General features: G+C 41.7%; 1 protein-coding gene across 1 annotated transcript; it reads left to right on the top strand.

The window, feature by feature from the left end:
• Positions 1-726: 726 nt before the first annotated feature.
• LOC139476925 (thiosulfate sulfurtransferase-like) lies at positions 727-20,013 on the top strand. The gene is made up of 7 exons (XM_071259491.1): positions 727-894; positions 8,132-8,333; positions 13,972-14,067; positions 14,357-14,492; positions 15,004-15,153; positions 15,758-15,882; positions 17,224-20,013. The coding sequence occupies exons 1-7, from the start codon at positions 773-775 to the stop codon at positions 17,275-17,277; spliced, it is 885 nt and encodes a 294-aa protein (XP_071115592.1). The 5' UTR covers positions 727-772; the 3' UTR covers positions 17,278-20,013.
• The last annotated feature ends 1,031 nt before the right edge of the window (positions 20,014-21,044 follow it).

Below are 21,044 nucleotides of genomic sequence, written 5' to 3'. Positions count from 1 at the left end.
CATGAATCAAATTCTTCAACCTCACCTTCTTCCAATCATTGACCGCCAGAGGGAACTGTTTCAACAGGACAACGCTGCACCGCACACAGCTCATATTTAGGTAGACTACCTTCATAATGCCAACAACAAGTTTTGCCCTGGCCGTCGACATCTCCAGATCTCAACCCAATCGAACACTTCTGGGATGAACTCCATTTACGTGTACGTTAACGTCAGAACACGCCGCAGGCATTCCCATAGCTGTCCAACGCGTTACACGCAGAATGGCGCAGAATTCCGCAGGACAGAATTCGTACACTTATCCAGTCAGTGCCGAGGAGTTGCAGACACGTGATTGCTGCCCGGGGCTAACACCCGATATACTGAGTTCAGCGCCACCTTGTGGCCTTATGTGACATGGCAATGATTACTTGTCAATGCCTTTGTACAACGACAACATGTGACTATCGAGCTCCAAAATTTCTTATTTGTATCTATGATATTAAATCAAATATATCGAAATTATTAGGTACAATAAATTTACTAAAAATCTACCTGTGCGTTTCTTCTTCTTTTTTGGAGAGTGTAAAACGCATCGCTGGATAAAATGATTCATTGTCAGGTACATTCATTCACGCAGCCCTGGTACAGCCCCGTGCAAGTTATATTTACTTTGCAACGCTATCATAAGCATTCGGGCTACCGCGTAACATACTGACCCAGATTACTCAACGCGAGGCTCCCGACTGTTTGAGCAATCGGACTGAAGATTTGGCTTACGACGGTGCACAAAATGGCCTCTCCTGTGGTAACACCTGAATGGCTCTCAAGTCAAATAGAGGCCAGACACAAAGATTTAAGAATTTTTGATACAACCAATGGGCCTTCTGGGCCATCTATCGATGAATTTATGAGGTAAGTATAATAGCACATTATTCTGTTTTACCTTATGTATTGCGTGTTTCGGGAGTAGTGCACTTTTTCAGATCTAATTAGCGCTGTGAGAGCTCGAACGCTCTTCGCCGGCTCACCGGCTCTGCTAATTAATGCGTTAATTAGCCGACGCTCTACCACTGGACCACAGGCGCTATCGGTGTCTAGCCGGGAGAGACACATTTCAGAAATGGCTATTGCCGGTAAAGCCACATTTTCAGCTGAGTGCATTTCGTCTATTCTAGCGGGTAATTAATTAATCCGATTACCGATACCTTTATATGAGTGTCCCACATTTAAATTACTAAGCGCGGTACTCCCAGACTGAGGGAGGCGACCAGTTCCTACACCATGTTAGTGACGACATCATCATCTTCACTACAGACAAGAACGTTGAACATTTGTGTACTGCAGACATTGTATTTTGTGATGGTACATTTTATGCCTGTCCCAAGTTGTTTGATCAGATTTATTGTTTACATGCTGAGGCTATATGTTTCCATTAGTTTACTGTTTGTTGTCCAATCGAACAAAAGTTATGTCAACATGTTTCAGTACCTATGCGATTTTGCTAGTAGAGGAGGTCTAGAGTTTGCCCCACTTACAATTCAGTTGGACTTTGAACGTGCAGCTCACAATGCCGTGACTGAGGTATTTCCTGGGACATTAGTTAGAGGGTGTTTCTTTCACTTCACCCAATGTATCTGGAGGAGGGTGCAGAAAGAAGGTCTGGTGTTGGACTATAAGGAAGATGAGGAGGTGAAGAAGCTGGTGACAAGAGCTGCTGCCCCCCCTCTAGTACCTCTTGACAAAGTGGATGATGTGTGGCTTGATGCCATTGCTGACTCTCCTGCTGGCCCTAAAGTGACTGCCTTCATGGACTACGTGACAACCTGTTGGGTTCAAGGAGGGGCCTTCATGCCAGAGATTTGGAACCATTTCGAAAACCAAGGCCACCGTACCAACAATCACCTGGAAGTGTTGCACAACAAGATAAAGAAACTTGCCAAGAAGTGCCACCCGAACATCTACGAGGTAGTGAAGCTATTTCAGCGAGAGCAGTCACTCAAAGAGGTTGCAGTCCTGAGACTCTCACACCAGTGATCAGAACCTTCACGAAGAAAGAAGTACAAGGCAATCGATGCACGTATTGCGTCCCTCAAGATCCAGCTCCTGAACCCACACCTGAGTGAGATGGAATATGCTGACCACGTGGGCGACCTCCTTCATCTGCATTATGATATTCATATGCTATTCATATTCATCAATGTAAAGTTTTGATGAATATGTTATCCTTGTTGAATAGAAAATGAGAAAACAAGACTTGTTTTGTTATATACGGTAACCTGTTAGAATCATAAAGCATGTTTTGACAGCATAGCCGCGAGAGCCACATTATTCAGTAAACAATGAATTGCGCATGCGTGTGACGTCACTGCCCGCTCTCCGATTCATCTTTTCTTGAAACCACACCCGCAATTGACCGACCAATGGGATTAACTGGATTAACGCTTGAAAAGGTAAGAATTTATGGCTAACCCTATGGCAAACCCTCTCATCCAAAACTTAATTAACCAAAATATTAGCCCAAGAAATCAAGTTCTAGCTCGCAAACACCCCTTACTCACCCCAATATCCCAAAGAATAACTAACTACCTCAATGAACACCAAACTCAAAATCTTAAACAAAACTGCCAAAAATCAAATATATTCACCCCTAAACTCAAAATACCCAAAATAGACACAACGCTAGCAAACCAAATAAATAAACAAACCGACCCAAACATAGCTAAAACCACCACACTCGCATACATACACGAAGATTTGCCAAATTGGTGTCACATATACACTAACGGATCCTCAGACCCGATCTCCAACCACACAGGTTTCGGAGTCCATACCACACAACCAGTTATATCCACACAATCTTACCGACTCCCTAACAACCAATCTATATTCACGGCCGAACTTATGGGCATGGCCTCAGCCCTGCATAACCAACAATCTAAAAACAACAAGAAAATCCTAATTCTCACCGACTCCCTTAGTGGACTACAAGCCCTCCAAAACAAAAATACCAAAAAACGACCTAAATTAATAAACCAAATACTTAAAAGCTCCAACGACCTAACAAAAGCAGGCAAACAAATAACCTTCTTGTGGATCCCCGCCCACGTAGGAATTTACGGCAACGAAAGCGCCGATAAAGCAGCTAAATTATCTCTCAAAATACCAGAAATAAGCCTAAACCAACCCATCTCAAAATCAGAAATTAAAAGTGTTAACAAACAAAAAATAACCAAAAAATGGCATAATCAATATCAAAACTCAAATAGCCAAATCCAAAAAGTGCTCAGAAAACCACTAGCCAAACCTAAAATCCTACACCCCTCAAAAAAATTGACAGATCAATTACAAAACTCCAAACAGGACACACTAACCTAAATAACCATCTAAAAAAACTTAAAAGGCACACCACAGGCAACTGCCCCCACTGCAAACAACCCGAAACCACAGAACACGCACTCATCCACTGCACACACTACAAAACACACAGAACCACACTACAAACCACCCTCAATCTAAATAAGGTTCCTACTCTAGATGAAATACTAAACCCTCAAAATAAACTAGAAAACTTCAAGGCCCTAGGCGTATTCCTAATCAAAACAGACCTAATTAAGCGCATCTAAAAACTAATTAATCTACCAATCCAAAATCCAATAAACATACAAACACCCACCTCACCCGGCTCCCTTAGTTCCCTCCTCCACCCACCTCGGCATTTATTCCAAATTTAAAAATTCCACAAATTCAATATAATTAAGCACCCCCTAAAAGACCCCTCTTGGGTTGCACACATCACTTTCACCCTTTTCGGAATACACTAAATGGTCTGGCCAGGCCTGTGTGCGAAATACGCTACAGTCGGAAAGCGCACGTTAAATCTTCTATATCAGTCAGTCAGTCGGCTAGCCCTTGCCCAAAGCCAGCTGACCCTAATGACCGAAATGGGGTTTTGGATCGTAAAGACGTGTAAGTTTCCCTAAGACCGAAAACGGGTGTTGGATCGTAAAGTTGTGTAAGTTTCCCTAAGACCTAGAACGGGTGTTTGATCGTAAAGATGTGTAAGTTTCCCTAAGACCGAAAAACGGGTGTTGGATCGTAAAGATGTGTAAGTTTCCCTAAGACCGAAAACGGGTGTTGATCGTGAAGCGAGAGTCACCAGAGCGTGAGGCACGCTAACGGTATAACGAGACAGCGGTGGCACTATAGCGCGGTAATTGAGCGGATGGTAGAGCTCGGGCTGCGCCGTTGTTCAGAGTTATGAGATTGTCGTCCTCAACCCATTTCTCTACCATTTTGCCGTATTTGCATGAATCATTCCTGTCTTCCCAAAGAGGGCTGTGGGCATTAAAGTCACCAAGGATTATCCCATTTTTGCCTACTATTTGAGCTAGTCTTGTTAGCTCTTCCATGTTCGTTTCATGGGTAACCCTGTGATATATGTTAGCTATGCGTAATTCGTTGCCATTTGCCAGTTTTAGGAAGATTACTTGGGTTTCAAGGTTTCCTACGTTTGCTTCAATATTGTTGGAGGTACAGCTGTCGTGGACAAGGGTGATTAGTCCTCCTCCCTTGTTGCCAGGCATAAGTCTTTTTCTGTCTTTTCTATATTGGCTTTTTCACTGAGTTTAGTCTCCTGTATTAGAATGACATGAGGCTAGTGTGTGCAGTGGATGAGTGCGTGTTCTGGGGTTTCTAGTTGTTTGCAGTGTGGGCAGTTACCTGTAGTATGTTTTTTAATTTTTTTAGATTGTTATTTAGGTTGGTGTGTCCTGTTTGGAGTTTAGTGATTTCTGTCGATTTTTTTTGATGGATGGAGAATTTTTGGTTTGGTTAGTGGTTTGCTGAGTACTTTTTTGATTTGGCTATTTGAGTTCAGATATAGGTTATGCCATTTTTTGCTTGTTTACGCTTCTAATTTCTGATTTTGAGATGGGTAAGTTTAAGCTTATTTCTGGAATTTTGAGGGATAGTTTAGCTGCTTTATCGGCATTTTCAATACCGTATATTCCTACGTGGGCGGGTATCCACAAGAAGGTTATTTGTTTGCCTGCCTTAGTTAGGTCGTTGGAGCTTTTAAGTATTTGATTTATTAATTTAGGTCGGTTTTTGGTATTTTTGTTTTGGAGGGCTTGCAGTCCACTTAGGGAGTCGGTAAGTATTAGGATTTTTTTGTGTTTTTTTTTTATTCTTGATTGTGAAGGGCTGAGGCCATGCCCATTAGTTCTGCCGTGAATATTGATTGGTTATTTGGGAGTCGGAAGGATTGTGTGGTTTTAGTTGGTTGTGTGGTATGGAATCCGAAACCTGTGTGTTTGGAGGTCGGATCTGAGGATCCGTCCGTGTAAATGTGACACCAATTTGGCCAATTTTCGTGTATGTATGCTAGTGTGGTGGTTTTAGCTATGTTTGGGTCGGTTTGTTTATTTATTTGGCTAGCTAGTGTTGTGTCTATTTTTGGGTATTTTAAGTTTAGGAGTGAAGATATTTGATTGTTTGCAGTTTTGTTTCAGATTTTTAATTTGGTGTTCATTGAGGTAGTTTGTTATTCTTTGGGATATTGGGGTAAGTAAGGGGTGTTTACGAGCTAGAGCTTGGTTTTTAGGGCTGATATTTTGGTTTATTAAGTTTTAGATGAGAGGGTTTTATTGGGACGCGCCCCAGAAATTTAAGCTTAGCTGTTCCCTGCGTAGACTTAGTGGCATTTCTCCTGTTAAGGCTTGAAGTGAAGTGTAGGAGGTGCCATGTTGGGTGCATGTAATGAGTTTGAGGGCCTGATATTGTATTGAGTCAAGTTTTTTAGATAGAGAGTTGTTTAGGGTGTTGTATATGGCGCAGCCGTAGTCTAGTTTTGATCTAATTAGTGATATGTAGAGAGAGAGGAGGGTATCTTTGGAGGCTCCCCAATTAGAGCCAGTTCGGTATCTTAGGATGTTTAGGTCTTTACTGCATTTAGTTGTTAGGTTTTGGATGTGAGCATCCCAGGTGAGATGTTCATCGAAAATAAGTCCTAAGAATTTGGTTTGTTTTTTAAATTTGATTGTTTGGTTGTTTAGCTGGAGGATTGGGGAGGCGGGTTTAATGTTTTTTTATGTTTGAATACTATTCCTGTTGTTTTTTCTGAGTTGAGGGAGAAGCCCCAATTGTCAGCCCATTGTTGTTTTTTATTAAGAGATTTTTGGAGTAAATTTTTGGCCATTTTAATGCTTTTAGTGCGGATTCAGAGGGCTCCATCATCCGCGAATTTCGATGTGTTTACTTTAGGGTATAGGCCCTCGAATAGATCGTTTATCATTATATTGAAGAGGGTGTGGCTGAGGATACTGCCCTGGGGAGTGCCATTTTCTAGGGGACATTGGTCCGATAGTGTTTGGTCTATACCCACGGTTATTTTACGATTGTTTAGGAAGTCCTGGATGTAGTTTATTATCTGACCTTTGAGTCCTATTTTTTGAAGTTTTTGTATTAGCCCGTCGTGCCATACCATGTCGAAAGCTTTAGAGAAGTCTAAGAAGATGCCTGTGGTATATTGCTTATTTAGTTGTCCTGTCGGGCGAGGTTATCTAGGGTTGAGCGGCCAGGAGTGAAACCGCTTTGATCTGGGTTTATGATGTTTTTTTGGGTTAGGTAATGTTGTAATCTTTTTTCAGCCATTGACTCCATTACTTTACATAAGTTTGAAGTTATGGATATTGGTCTATATGAGTTAGCTTGATTAGCTGGTTTATTATGTTTAGGGATTGGTATGACTAGGGCCTGTTTCCAGGGAGTAGGAACCTGCCGTTTAGGTAGATGAGATTGTATAGTTTAAGTAGTGCCTGGAGTAGTTTTAGGGGGAGTTTTTTAATTATTTGGTAAGAAGTTAGGTCTAATCCTGGGGCTGTGCCCTTTTTCCTGTTTTGGATTACGTAGAGGAGCTCCTCCATTGTGTACGGTTGGTTTATTTCCAGATTGTTATTGTTGTTGTTTTTTGTGGGTTTGTTTTCTGTTTTAAGTTTTTCTTGGAATTTTTGGCTGAAGTTGGAGTTACTGCTAACGGCCGAAAGTGGTTGGCGAGATTATTTGCTTTTTGGGCAGGGTTGGTTGAGTTGTTAATGCTAGGTGTTTTTTTATGTCGTTTTAAACCTCTAATGGCGTGGATTTTGCGCCAGACCGTTTGGGCATCTGTACGGTTATTTATCGTGTTGGATCGTGAAGCGAGAGTCACAAGAGCGTGAGGCACGGTAACGGTATAACGAGACAGCGGTGGCACAATAGCGCGGTAATTGAGCGGATGGTAGAGCTCGGGCTGCGCCCGGTAAACTGCTTTGTTGCCCTTGTTTCTTTAATGATTTGCGGGTTGGGTTGGTCCGTTGCTGACGTTCGGGTTGGCTGGGCTGCTGTCTGTCGTCTGCTTCGTTTTCCCGTCAAGATGGCGGCTGCCTTGAAGTTGCTTATGTCTCCCATCAACTCTGAACTACCATTTGCTTTGCTGCGAGTTAGGGTAGGGGGATCGTGCGTGAGTCACAGCAAACTCACGCTACCCGGATTATTCTCCATCATCTGGCCAAGGGCGTAAGTTTCGGCCCTCGGATGGTAGCTCAGGGTGATGACGGAAGACAAAACTCAGGGGTGAAGTTTAGACGATAGCAGCCATGTTTTTTGATGATGAGTTGAATAAGTCGAAAAGGTACATGTTGATAATAACGTGACAGAACGCACACCGGGACCGAGTGGCCAATGTTCCCAGGTGGGGGACTCGCTCTGCCACTTACCTTATGGCTGTCTCCCTGACTGACCATGTCAGTCGGGTTTTGTAGAGCGATGTGTTACGTAATGTGTGGCAAGGTCATTGTCCCACGTGTATGTATATACGTAAGATCCGGCGACATAAGGAGGTGTTAATTGAAATTTATAGATAGTGCTGGAGATTAAGGGTCCTGCCCTGAGGGGCTTATGACAAGAGGAGATACGCCGAATATTTGCTGAATAAATTAAACAGACAAAGGGCATAGAATTTCGGTGATTTGGAAACATGTTGAACCAGTTACATATTTAGGTTAATGAAATGTTAAATACAAGTACTGAACTGGTTTGCACTATAACAACTGCAACGTATTCTATGACATGGATAATTTACTCGCACACAATTTATGCATATTATCCTTTTCAGTGAGCATATAGAAGGATCACAGTTTTTCAACGTAAAAAAGAACGCCCCCTTCACTCAATACCTCCCTTTGGGGTTACCGGATCCCGCAGCTTTTCAAGATTACGTGAGATCACTCGGCATCAACGCATCCAGTCACGTCATCCTGTACGAAAACGTTGAACATTACGGATTTGCAGCATTTCGAGCATGGTGGCTGTTAAGAGTAACGTATCATTCTCCATTTACTACACTGGTTTCTGTCTGAACCTATTCTCCTTCTGTAGCTTGGTATTTAAGTCGACATTCACTCACCGGGGCAGTGGTGGTTTAACATTACACCACTGCCACAGGTCAATTGCATATTACGTGACCGGACTTGTCTCTTGTTTGTAAACAAACGCGCTTAACAGACTGGCCTAATGCAAGCCGTTCGGAGCGCTTTACACATTGTTTAGCATAATTATATAGATATGCTACGACAAATGCGACAGTGAGGAGCATAACGATATATCTTAAAAATACGAAAGAAAATGAAAGTAGCGGTATCGCTAGATCAACGGGGAGGGGGGTTGTCGATAACAGCACGTGGAGCTGTAAACCAAAGTAAGCAAAGGATAACGACGCAAATAGAATTTGTTTTTCACGATTTAGGATATTTTCTCAGTGACATTTAACCATTCTATGACATATATTTATCTAAATGTGTAGACTCGTCAAAATTGAAACATAAAAAGCATGTGCAATATTTTGAATGGACTGTAACACGCGATGAGTCATCACATCATAACAGGGCGCTATTGTGTGATCACCATTCAGAGAAGTAATTGCAAGCACATACTTGTATAGAGGGAGGATGGCCAAATAGATGAAATCAGGTAATCCGTGAAACATTTTGCCATTCATAGTCGCGCTGTCCTTGTTGAGAACACGTCAACAAATGAGTAATATATTACTTAAGGAAAAGGGATAATAAGAGATTTACAAGACCAACGCTTATGAAAAAATCAACAATGAAATAACATGAATACCTGACTACCCACGCCATGTAGTCATATTCATCTAACTTCTACTTGCCTTTCGGGGCGGTCGGGTAGCCTAGTGGTTAAAGCGTTCGCTCGTCACGCTTAAGACCCGGGTTCGAATCCCGACATGGACACAATGTGTGAAGCCTATTCCTGGCATGTGTTCAATAGGCCGAGGCGCTTTCTGAGGGCTTACTTAGCGCTCTCCGCGGACGTCCGGGTGCAATCGAACGATGTGTCAACTGCCGCCGGTAGATGGCGCGGTTTTCAAAATGGCGCAATTTAGCAATTTTGTTGAACATTGTGTATGTAAAGTTTTATTGTTTAGAATAAAGATACAATAAAATTACCGTTAGTTAGACGGTCATCGATTAGATAACACAACTTTATCTTATGGCATTATCGTGATATACGTTGGACCGAACTCTTGTAATCCTACCGACTTATTTAACATAGGAAAATAGGAATGTCAGTGACACTTGACACTGAGTGAGTGATTATGGTTTTACGCCGTTTTTAGCAATATTCCAGCAATATCACGGCGAGGGACATCAGAAATGGGCTTCACACATTGTACACATGTCGGGAATCGAACTCGGGTCTTCGGCGTGACGAGCGAACGCTAGGCTACCCGACCGCCCGGACAATGAGTGATATTTCGCAGTTCGCTGCATAAGTCACTAATTAGTGGATGGGCCTTGTCGGTGATCCGATATCAGTTCGTTATCTCCGTTAGTTCGCTGTAGAGAGTTCGTTATGTACGTAAATTTTATATGATAATATAATGGAGATAAATCGTGGATTTTGTATCAGTTCGTTGTATCCGTTTGTATGCATGGTATAAGATTCAACTAAATGGATCGGTGACTTGGTGGATTGTGTTTCGTTGTACCCCGCCAATCGTTACCACTCGAATGCCCCGACGGCATGGGACGTTGTCCAAATCAACCACTGGTAAAGTTGTCAGGCACAAAATCGATTATTTACAGGCCGCCCTGATATTCCTGGAATACTGTAGACTGCAGTAAAGATGAACAAATCGCAATGATTTAGATTTATTTAGGAGAAGACAGACTCCTATGAAAATATCTGAAGTTACGTTTGCGACAAGTGAAGGTTTATATCGCATAATAATATACGTCAATTGTTTACAAAAAGAAATCATATGAGTGTTATTGGGACAAATCACCATCTTGTTCACAAACAGACGCATGAAAAGGATTTTTTTTCTGTGCTGAAATTAACATGGGTTGCACGGAAAAATACTCCGTGCTGCGAGGGGCTTCCAAATGCAACTAAAAAAATTGGGTTTTCCTGGTTTGAACAAGTGACAAGTCTTCCGACAAATGTTATCTCTAACTTGGTGGTATCAAACTTCACCACTGAAAGCTTGTATGTCTTACAAGTTGTTCCATGTCGAAAAGTTAATGTTCACAGGCCCCGCATTTGTCCAAGTCCGCCATCTTTGTCTATCGGTGTCCATCGACGTGCCTCCTCCTCAGTATGCTCAGAGGGGCTAGAAAGTGCTCTCAGCGTTCGTTTCGTTCATTTGGAAATATTCGGAGGTGCTCGCCAGCGCTCGCTGGCGCGTCAGCACCAAACGGCGTATTGAATGCACCTAAGGTGTCCCCCGCCGTGATATTGCTGTAATATTGCTAAAAGCGGCGTCAAACCACACTCACTCACTCACACTACATGCCTTTCAAAGAGTGAGTGACTGAGTTTGATTTAACGCCGCTTTTAACATTATTCCAGTTATATCGCGCCGTGTCAGCTTAATATGGGAGGAAAGTCCGAAGTGATGCAGGTCTCAGACGTTTACCACTTCGGTGAAATCCACGAGCACGGGTATGGTGCTGACAAACCTAGAAACAATCGGGACGAACCGGGATTCGAACCCTCAATCAGAGGTTTCTGGCGTGCCTCAGGGACGCAACTCTGTAAAAAGAATCGCGGCGCCTTAGACGACTGGGCCACCCGTGCCCCCGCCTTTCAAAGACTTATTGAAATAACATCTGTTGTAATACAAAGAACTGCAGATATGCAGCCCCTTATATTGGTAACAGGAACTCCAGTCATTGTAACAGTAGACGATCTGATTAAAGCACATAAACAACAGTTAAAATCACAGCATGTTTGAAATTACCGTATTCGACGTAATAAGCGCATCGCTCTAATAAGCGCCCACGGCGATATTTGCTAATATGTTGGCTAGTGAACAATCCCAATTAGCACCCTTCCGGTTGATCAATGTACACAAGACTTTTTTATTCGTGTATGATACGCACACGTGTGTTCTAGACACCCTTAATTACGGGCAATTAAATTCTGGAAAAATATATCTGTCGTGTATAATTTGCACATACATTTCTTTTGTATCATTTTAGGCTGTCAGCATAAACCACAAAATTTACCATCTTTCAACTCTTTTACAAAATTATAATCTAATAAGAGCCCCCAATTTCTAATTTTGAGAGGCCACTGGCCGCTTATTTCGTAGAATACGGTATATCATAATTAATCAAATCTAGTACCGATTTTGGAATCAACTGGTACAATACCTGGCGTGTGGATGTCGTGAAATTAAAGAACACATTATCACAATCTAACACTGCGCTTGTGAGGTAATGTTTGAAAGTGCAAAGAGATGATCGTCACAAAATTTAGTTTTCCAAATCAAGAATCAAGTGTTTATTTCAGTATTTAGGCCACAGACCCAGAGTCCATGTTGACATGGAAGACATGGCTATTAATAGTTTGAAACATCACAATTTACATACGGATACAGACCGCCGCCGTGGTCTAGTGGCAGAGCGTCCGCCCGGAGAGTAGGAGGTCCGTGGTTCGAACCCCTGTCACGTCATACCAAAAGACGTTAAAATACGGTAATTGTTGTTACCCTGTCTGGCGCTCGCCACTGTAGGGTTCAATCAAATCTAGTACCGGTTTTGGAATCAACTGGTACAACACCTGGCGTGTGGATGTCGTGAAATTAAAGAACACATTATCACTATCTAACACTGCGCTTGTGAGGTAATGTTTGAAAGTGCAAAGAGCTGATCGTCACAAAATTTAGTTTTCCAAATCAAGAATCAAGTGTTTATTTCAGTATTTAGGCCACAGACCCAGAGTCCATGTTGACATGGAAGGCATGACTATTAATGGTTTGAAACATCACTATTTACATATGGATACAGACCGCCGCCGTGGTCTAGTGGCAGAGCGTCCGCCCGGAGAGTAGGAGGTCCGTGGTTCGAACCCCTGTCACGTCATACCAAAAGACGTTAAAATACGGTAATTGTTGTTACCCTGTCTGGCGCTCGCCACTGTAGGGTTAACACAAGGACTGGTCGGCTCGGAGTCAGTATACGCGTTTGAATGGGGTGTTCATGTTAAACTGTGGCATGATATCTCAGTGAGATAGCACTATAAAATCGGCTTAAGTCCGGACGAGTACAAGCAGCCACGAACAAGACAAGTTATCCTCGCTGATGTACAGCTGTCAAGTAATTATCTCCCTTTGACTGTAGAGACACGTTTCCTCGCTCATGTACAGCTGTCAAGTAATTATCTCCCTTTAACAGTTCAGCACTGCTTGGTGTTCTGCATAATATCTACAAAGCTTTATTGGATCGATGCTCATGATGTCAATTACTGGATTGTGTGGTCCAGACTCGATTATTTACAGACCGCCGTCATATAGCTGGAATATTGCTGAGTGCGGCAATAAACAACAAACAAACATCGTCAACAGCAGGCACAAGTAAATTTTCATGAGAAAATGGGTCCCGTGTTCAAATCCATCTCAGTTGTTTGGATTGCCAGCGTATGATTTCCGCACCTGAATCTACACAGAGCAACCCTTGATCTTTTACTTGCAAAGATGAATAAATATTTTTCTGGTTCCAACAATGATTTACCAAGAGTGCATGTGATGACGGGGGTGTATTTGGTATTTCTTCAGTGTTTCCCCTTTTTTTCGTTCACACAACATCTTCACATTTTCTACAGCAATTTCAGCATCAGTCGAGATGTCCAACCTGCTTCCCCATCCACTTGTATCTGTATCCATGTTGTATTGTCTTGTTTTAAGATTCTAGTGGAACTGATTAAAGGTTTTGTTTGTTGTTTAACGACACACACAGTAATATTCCAGCTATATGACGGTGGTCTGTTAATGATAATAATCGAGTCTGGACCAGACATCATGAGCATCGACCCACGCAGTTGGGACACGATGACATGCATCAACCAAGTCAGCGAGCCTGACCACCCGATCCCGTTAGTCGCCTCTTACGACAAGCATAGTTGCCTTTTACGGCAAGCATGGATTCTGAAGACCTTCACGGGACAGTTCTGGCCAGTAACTGACTAATGTTTACTGACTGACTCACGTTGTTAACTTATCTTGTGTAGAAAGAATACCAATAATGAGGCTTTATAACAAAGACGATTGTCTTTCCTTCATGGCACTCAAAGCATGTATTCATCACCTGAATGGGCCCTACCCGAGTGTCAGGTGCGGACCTAAGACATTACGGCGTTCGCAGTTGTGTCCCTTTGCTATCAGAACTCACTGGGGTTCTTTTTGGATCTTACATCTTACTCTTCGATTGTGTCATAGAGATATTTTTCCGAATTTAAAAAACAACACCTCACAATATCCAAAGGATACTTACGATGTAGCCATGACGTGTATATGGCTACATTGTCCATGCAGACACAAGGTATAACGAAGTAATGACTACATTGTCCTAACAGGTTCATGGTATAACGAATATTTTGATGGTAACTATTGTCATGTTTCGCTGGTAAAGTATTGACTATGTGTGTCCACAGGTTCATGGTATAACGAATGTGTCGCTTTTGAGCGGGGGACTGGGCAGATGGAAGAAGGAGGGTCACCCAGTCACAGATCAACAGTTCGAGTATGAGGTGGGTGCTATCTTGGACAACACGACGGTTGATATATAGGTACACTGAAAAAACAAGTCCTAAACAAACATTCACCGGTAAAAAAACAAAAACAAAAACAACACAATTTTCTTAAATTAAATAACAAACATGCACCGGTAAAAAACAAAAAAACATAACACAACTTTCTTACATTTTAAAACACGTGTTAAATATATGATGTGAAATGTGAAAAGTGTCTGGACTAATCATTTCTGTCCAAAAAACGTGATATTTGTCAAATTCAGAACACATGAATCATATTCCCCAGAAAGGTGACGTGACGGTCAAGGTCAACAAAAGCCTGGTGATGCTCTACGATGACATCAAACCCGGAGATGGTCGACAGTTCGTCGACACGCGACATGCCGACCATTTTAACGGCAAAGAGAAAGAGCCTTCAGCATGTACGTGTTTCAAAACAGGAAGGGGAAGTGGGTGGCTCAGTCGTGCAGAGTTGCGTCCCTTAGGCACGCCAGAAACCCATGAACCCTATTGAGGATTCGAACCTTGGTTCACTCAGATTATGTTTCTATGTTTGTCAGCACCATACCCGTGTTCGTGGGTTTCACCAAAGTGGAAAACATCTGAGACCTGCATCACTGCAGGCTTTTCTCCCACATTAAGCTGACACGCCATGACATAACTGGAATACTGTTAAATGCGGCGATAAACTCAACATACTCACTCAAAACAGGAACATGTTTCTATTGCGGCTTTATATTTCATAAATATTTCATGGAAACATCCTAAACATTTTGAGTTCAACAGCGAGTTTCCTCATCAGCTGCAATGAAAATAGAGTCATGGTGGAACAACGTTGTAGTTTGTTAAACCGACCGTCAAACTTTCATTTAGCTAAGTTTGGGGTCCATCAATCCTCTTCAATTAAATTGATTCTATTCTGTTGCCCAACAGATCAAACGATGCGCATGGAATTTTTAGGACTGAAATCTGATGGCCTGGCGTTTCAGACCGGTCACATTCCCGGAGCCGTCAACATCCACTACACCTCTTTGTACGACGACGACACCATCTCGTTTAAGGGGAAGGACGAGCTTCTCAAAGGCGAGTTACCCGAGAGAAATCTTTACCTTTGTACTTTGACCTGAATCATCTACGCCCAAACGCCGAATTTTTGTACAACCTGAAAAAAAAAACACCAGAGAATAACCAGTCTTGAATATCCGACGAAACAGATGCCATTGTGCGTAAAAGGCAAAATAGCGGAACCAATTATATGAATGGATCACTGAAAATCAGTTATGACATTAGGTGTTCGCGAAAAGGGTAAGCATGTCATGCCCTACCGGTAGCACGCGCCACTCAAACATTTTGCAAAGGAAACTCGTATATGTTAGCTGAACACACCTCACATCAGTACTCCTGTCATGTGACGGCAGCATGTTAACAAAACAGGAAAACCGTTCTGTGCTTTCAGATACTACTGCGAAATGTTATAGTGAGTAGGTCAGAAGATCGCCGGGCGTAAGAACCAATTTTGACGTTTTTCAACCAATCAGATATCTACCCTCATATTTCCTTTCTATTCTACTCATGCCATGACAAAAACTCCAGTAACATGAAAGCATCGGGTGATGTTTAACTATTTTATGGTGGTATATATCGATGTCACAGTCCATAAAGTAATAGTGTGTCTGTCTTGGTACAGTGTTTCAGTCTGCTGGGGTCAAGCTGGACAGGCCAATGTCGTCCACGTGTTATATCGGCTTCACAGCCTGTGCCCTGGCCCTGGCCGCCTGTGTTTGTGGGAAGGATGACGTCAGTGTCTACTATGTGAGTTTAATACACTAGCCTGTTAAGAATACTATTTAATATGTGTTGAGTATTCACTCATTGTATCAAAACTTAAGAAAATGTTTTAGTCTCATTAAAACCATATCTTAGTTCTCGCTGCCGCTAAACAAAGATCTGAGGACATCCCATAACTCTTATCGACCAATGGAATTACTGAAAAGAAGTCGCCATTAGCCAATCAGAAGGCAGCTTTCTCGTGCTTTACGGCACCAATTTCAAATTGGCGACTACCCTTCGAAACATATTTTGACAAATTCACGCTTAAAGATTTGAAACCTGAACAAAAGAACATTCTCGAATGGCTAATATATGGTCTAGATTGTATAGATTCAGTCGTTAAGACCGTAACTATCGTTCGGAAAAACCCGTTTTAAGGTTTTAGAGGTTGTACGATTAGAAATCACATTCGACTATCACTTTCATGATCAGGTAAGCGGCGCTCTGATTGGTCGGATGAAAGGTCATTCTGACGTGACCCATAATGTCCTCAGATCTTTGTTTAGCGGTAGCAATGAGATTGGAAAATGTTTCTAACGTGTAGAAAAAATCCATGCATCACTCAAAGCTGGTCAATATGGGTTTAATCAAGAGTGAATACGAACAGCTGTCGATTATCTTACTCTGCGGGCTGAACGTCGAGGTTACTGCTAAACAGTGTTTGTTTGGGTCCTCGTATCATGGCTGGACAGTGTAGGGGCTACTTCATCGTGATCGGCTTACTGGGTCATTCGAGTATTCGATATTGTTTTCATGGTCGTTGTACATGAAGATCCGGGCTAGAATTCGTCTTCAGTAACCCATGCTTGGCGTAAGAGGCGATCCGGTTGGCTCTCTGACTTGGTGGATGATGTCATCGTATCCCAATTGCGTAGATCGATGCTCGGGATTCCAATCCATGGTCCAGACTCGATTATTTGTAGGCCGACGTCATATAGTTGGATCGTTGCCAAATATGGCGTTAAACAACAAAGAAACCAAAATCAAACCAAGTCAAATCCTTGGACGTTGATCTGACCTTGAGATAGTCACGTCAAATCACGTTTGATAAAGGGTATTTTGGGAATATTGTAGTCATATACTTGAAAGAAATATAAAAACAACTGAACAATTCAACTAAAATTTACTAAATTCAAGGAGGAAATATGGCACATTAGACACAATTCATGGAGAACAACCTCTTTTATTAGCTGTATCACCAACGTTTCGGTGTGGATCCGCCATAGTCATATATAAGGATTTATACCGAAACCTCGTTATTACAGTAAATGAAGAAGTTATTATCCATACACTACATTGTGTGGACTTTTTGAATCTTTTAAGGGTTCCTGGACTGAGTACGGACAAAGAGCACCTGACGCCAACGTGGAGTGCTAGCTTTCAAAACGTACCCAGTGACAACACGGTCCTTCCTCGTTTGTGAAAGACCCTGGTATCTGCTGCTGCTGACGATGTCACCGTCAGGATGTGTCAAGCGTAGGGACTCGGAGGATGACATTCGTGTTTGATTTTCAGTAACTGACTTTGACTCTTTATTGTTAATAGACGATTATGTTACATAGGGTAAATAGATGATTATGTTACACAGGGTAAACAAATGATTATGTTACACAGGGTAAACATAGGTTAGTTACACAGGGTAAATATACGATAATGTTACACAGTGTAAACAGACGATTATGTTACATAGGGTAAATAGATGATTATGTTACACAGGGTAAACAAATGATTATGCTACACGGGATAAACAAATGATTATGTTACAAAAGGGTAAACAAATGTTAGTTTCACATGGTAAACATATGATAATGTTACACAGTGTAAACAGATGATTATGTTACACAGGATAAACAAATAATTATGTTACACAGGGTAAACAAATGTTAGTTAAACACGGTACACATATGATAATGTTACACAGTGTAAACAGATGATTATGTTACACGGGGTAAACAGATGATTATGTTACACAGGGTAAACAAATGATTATGTTAGAAAGGGTAAACAGATGATTATGTTACACAGGATAAACAGATGATAATATATGTTACACAGTGTAAACAGATGATTATGTTACACAGGGTAGACAGATGATTATGTTACATGGGGCAAACAGATGATTATGTTACATGGGGTAAGCAGATGATTAGGTTACACGGGGTAAACAGATGATTATGTTACACAGGAAAAAACAGATGATTATGTTACACAGGAAAAAAACAGATGATTATGTTACACAGGGTAAGCAGATGATTATGTTACACAGGGTAAACAAATGTTAGTTAGACAGGGTAAATAGATGATTATGTTACACAGGGTAAACTGATGATTATGTTACACGGGGTAAACAGATGTTAGTTACACAGGGTAAACAAATGTTAGTTGCACAGGGTAAACCAATGATTATGTTACACAGGGTAAACAGATGATTATGTTACACAGGATAAACAAATGTTAGTTACACAGGGTAAATAGATGATTATGTTACACAGGCTAAACAGATGATTATGTTACATGGGGTAAACAGATGTTAGTTACACAGGGTAAACAGATGTTAGTTGCACAGGGTAAACAAATGATTATGTTACATGGGATAAACAGATGATTATGTTACACAGGGTAAACAGATGTTAGTTACACAGGGTAAGCAGATGATTATGTTACATGGGGTAAGCAGATGATTATGTTACACAGGGTAAACAGATGATTATGTTACACAGGGTAAACATGTTAGTTACACACTGTCAGGGTAAACAGATGTTAGTTGCACAGGGTAAACAAATGATTTTGTTACACAGGGTAAACAGATGATTATGTTACACAGGGTAAACAAATGATTATGTTACATGGGATAAATAGATGATTATGTTACACAGGGTAAACATATGTTAGTTACACAGGGTAAACAGATGATTATGTTACACGGGGTAAACAGATGATTATGTTACACAGGGTGAACAAATGTTAGTTACACAGGGTAAACATATGTTAGTTACACAGGGTAAACAGATGATTGTGTTACACAGGTTAAATTTATGATTTTTGTTTTGCACCACTGATCTGTGCTTGTGTTTGTGTTTCCTACGCAACTGGCCATTGATAATTTCTTTGTTGATGTATCTGCTTTATCTAATAAAGTTTCTTTGTTTGTTGTTTAACGCTGCAAACAGCAATATCCCAGCTATATGATGGTGGTCTGTAAATCATGGCGTCTGGACCAGACAATCCAGTGATTGACGTCATGAGCATCGATCCACGCCATTGGGATACGATGACATGCATCAACCAAGTCAGCGAACCTGAGCACCCGACCCCATTAGTCGCCTCCTACAACAAACATAGTCGCCTTTTACTACAAGTATAGTCGCCCCTTACGACATGTATAGTCACCTTTTACTGCAAGCATAGTTGCCGCTTACGATATGCATAGTCTCCTTTTACTGCAAGCATAGTCGCCCCTTACGACATGCAAAGTCACCTTTTTCAGCAAACATGGGTTGCTGAAGACCTATTCATTCCCCGTATGGTCGTGGGTGAATCTACTGACCTGTTGACAGAGGTACTATTCGTGTGCTGATGTAGACTCATTAGGACTTTTTGCTGGAGGTGTTCTCATGCATACGAAATATATTCGATGGTGATATGACCGGGGAACGTAACATCAACTACAATTAAAGTAATTCCAGAGTCCTAAATAGTAGTCATTTAAGTGGTGTATGAGCCATACGACTCAACATTTGGCAGGAACCATCTGTTCAGGATGGAACACACTGATTGGTTGGAGATGCTGTAATACGAATATAAACTGTCGGACAAAAGAAAGAATACTCTTGAAAATTGGATTTGACCAAAACAGAACAAACGTTGTCAAAACGTTACTAGGCTGAAAACAGTCGCTGAAACACTACAATCTTAGGATCCAATATTGACTATGATACTTGTGTCAAATACATCACCATCGAATAAACATTTCTTTTTTGTTTCATTTTTAGACAAACGGATAAATATGTGAGTAAACCTTCTGTTGCTCGGCACTTAAGTGTGAGTTATTGTAATGGAACTGACGTATTGCCGGCTTCAGTTCAAGTTGAAATAAACGAAGGTTCACATTTTCATGTGTTGTTGTCTCTGTGTATCGTGTCCGTCCGGGAAGTGGAAGGTCCGGGGTTCTATCCCCTGCCGCGTCATACCAAAAGACGTTAAAACATGGTACTTGTTGTTACCCTGCCCAGCGCTCGGCATAAAGGGATTAAAACAAGGAATATTCGGCTCGGAGTAAGTCTCATTAATATCATAACTTGGTTTTCACTACCGCTAATCAAAGGTCTGAGGACATCCCATTACGGATGACGTCTGTGTCGGAATGCATCGAGGAATGACTAAAGATATATCTCTGATGTTTGTTTGTTGTTTTACTCCACACTCAGCAATATTCCAGCTATATGACGACGGTCTGTAAATAATCGAGTCTGGACCAAACAATCCAGTGATTGAGCATCTATCTACGCAACTGGAATACGATGACATGCATCAACCAAGTCAGCGAGCCTTACCACCCGACCCCATCAGTCGCCTCTTACGACAAGCATGGGTTGCCTATTCTACCCTGGGGGCGCTTGCTGTTCCTCCACGTGGAGATCCGTGTGAGAATAGTCGTATATGCATCTGGTGCTCAGACTCGGGAACTTAGTCCATTATGTGTCATCGTATCTCGACGGCCGGCGTAGTTGTTCATAATATCAGTCACTGGTAAATATAATACGTCAGCGCTGGAGAATAACCAGTCTTGGTAATCCAGCGGAACACATTCCATTGGGTGTCAAAGGCGAAATAGCGGTGAAAATTATATGAATGGATCAGTGATCAATGATATGAAATTCAGTGATGACACCAGGGCCCACTTGCACAAAGCGATCTTAGCACTACAACTATTGTAAGCCTATGTTAAAGTATGGGAGTTACGATCATCTTAGCGCTAAGATCGCTTTGTGCAAGTGGGCCCTGGTGTTCGCGAAAAGAGCAAGCGTGTCCTGCCCTACCGACAGCAACCGCCACTGACACAAATTGCTCGTCGAAGTAAGTGCATCGGTGGTATTAGTGAGCCATGCAAACTTATGTCTCGTTTCACGGAGTTTAACTTATCT

This window comes from Haliotis cracherodii, unplaced genomic scaffold (assembly GCF_022045235.1).
Source record: "Haliotis cracherodii isolate W230 unplaced genomic scaffold, xgHalCrac1.p SCAF_1, whole genome shotgun sequence".
Taxonomy (NCBI): Eukaryota; Metazoa; Mollusca; class Gastropoda; order Lepetellida; family Haliotidae; genus Haliotis; species Haliotis cracherodii.
The sequence above is the reverse complement of the archived record's forward strand: the minus strand, read 5'-3'. Positions and strand labels throughout refer to the sequence as shown.

Excerpts from the sequence above, each read along its gene's own strand:
- LOC139476925 (XM_071259491.1), top strand. The coding sequence starts at position 773 with ATGGCCTCTCCTGTGGTAACACCTGAATGGCTCTCAAGTCAAATAGAG. Across the intron at positions 8,334-13,971 it reads GAGCATGGTGGCTGTTAAGA|GTTCATGGTATAACGAATGT; the intron begins GTAACGTATCAT and ends GTGTGTCCACAG. Across the intron at positions 15,154-15,757 it reads GAAGGACGAGCTTCTCAAAG|TGTTTCAGTCTGCTGGGGTC; the intron begins GCGAGTTACCCG and ends GTCTTGGTACAG.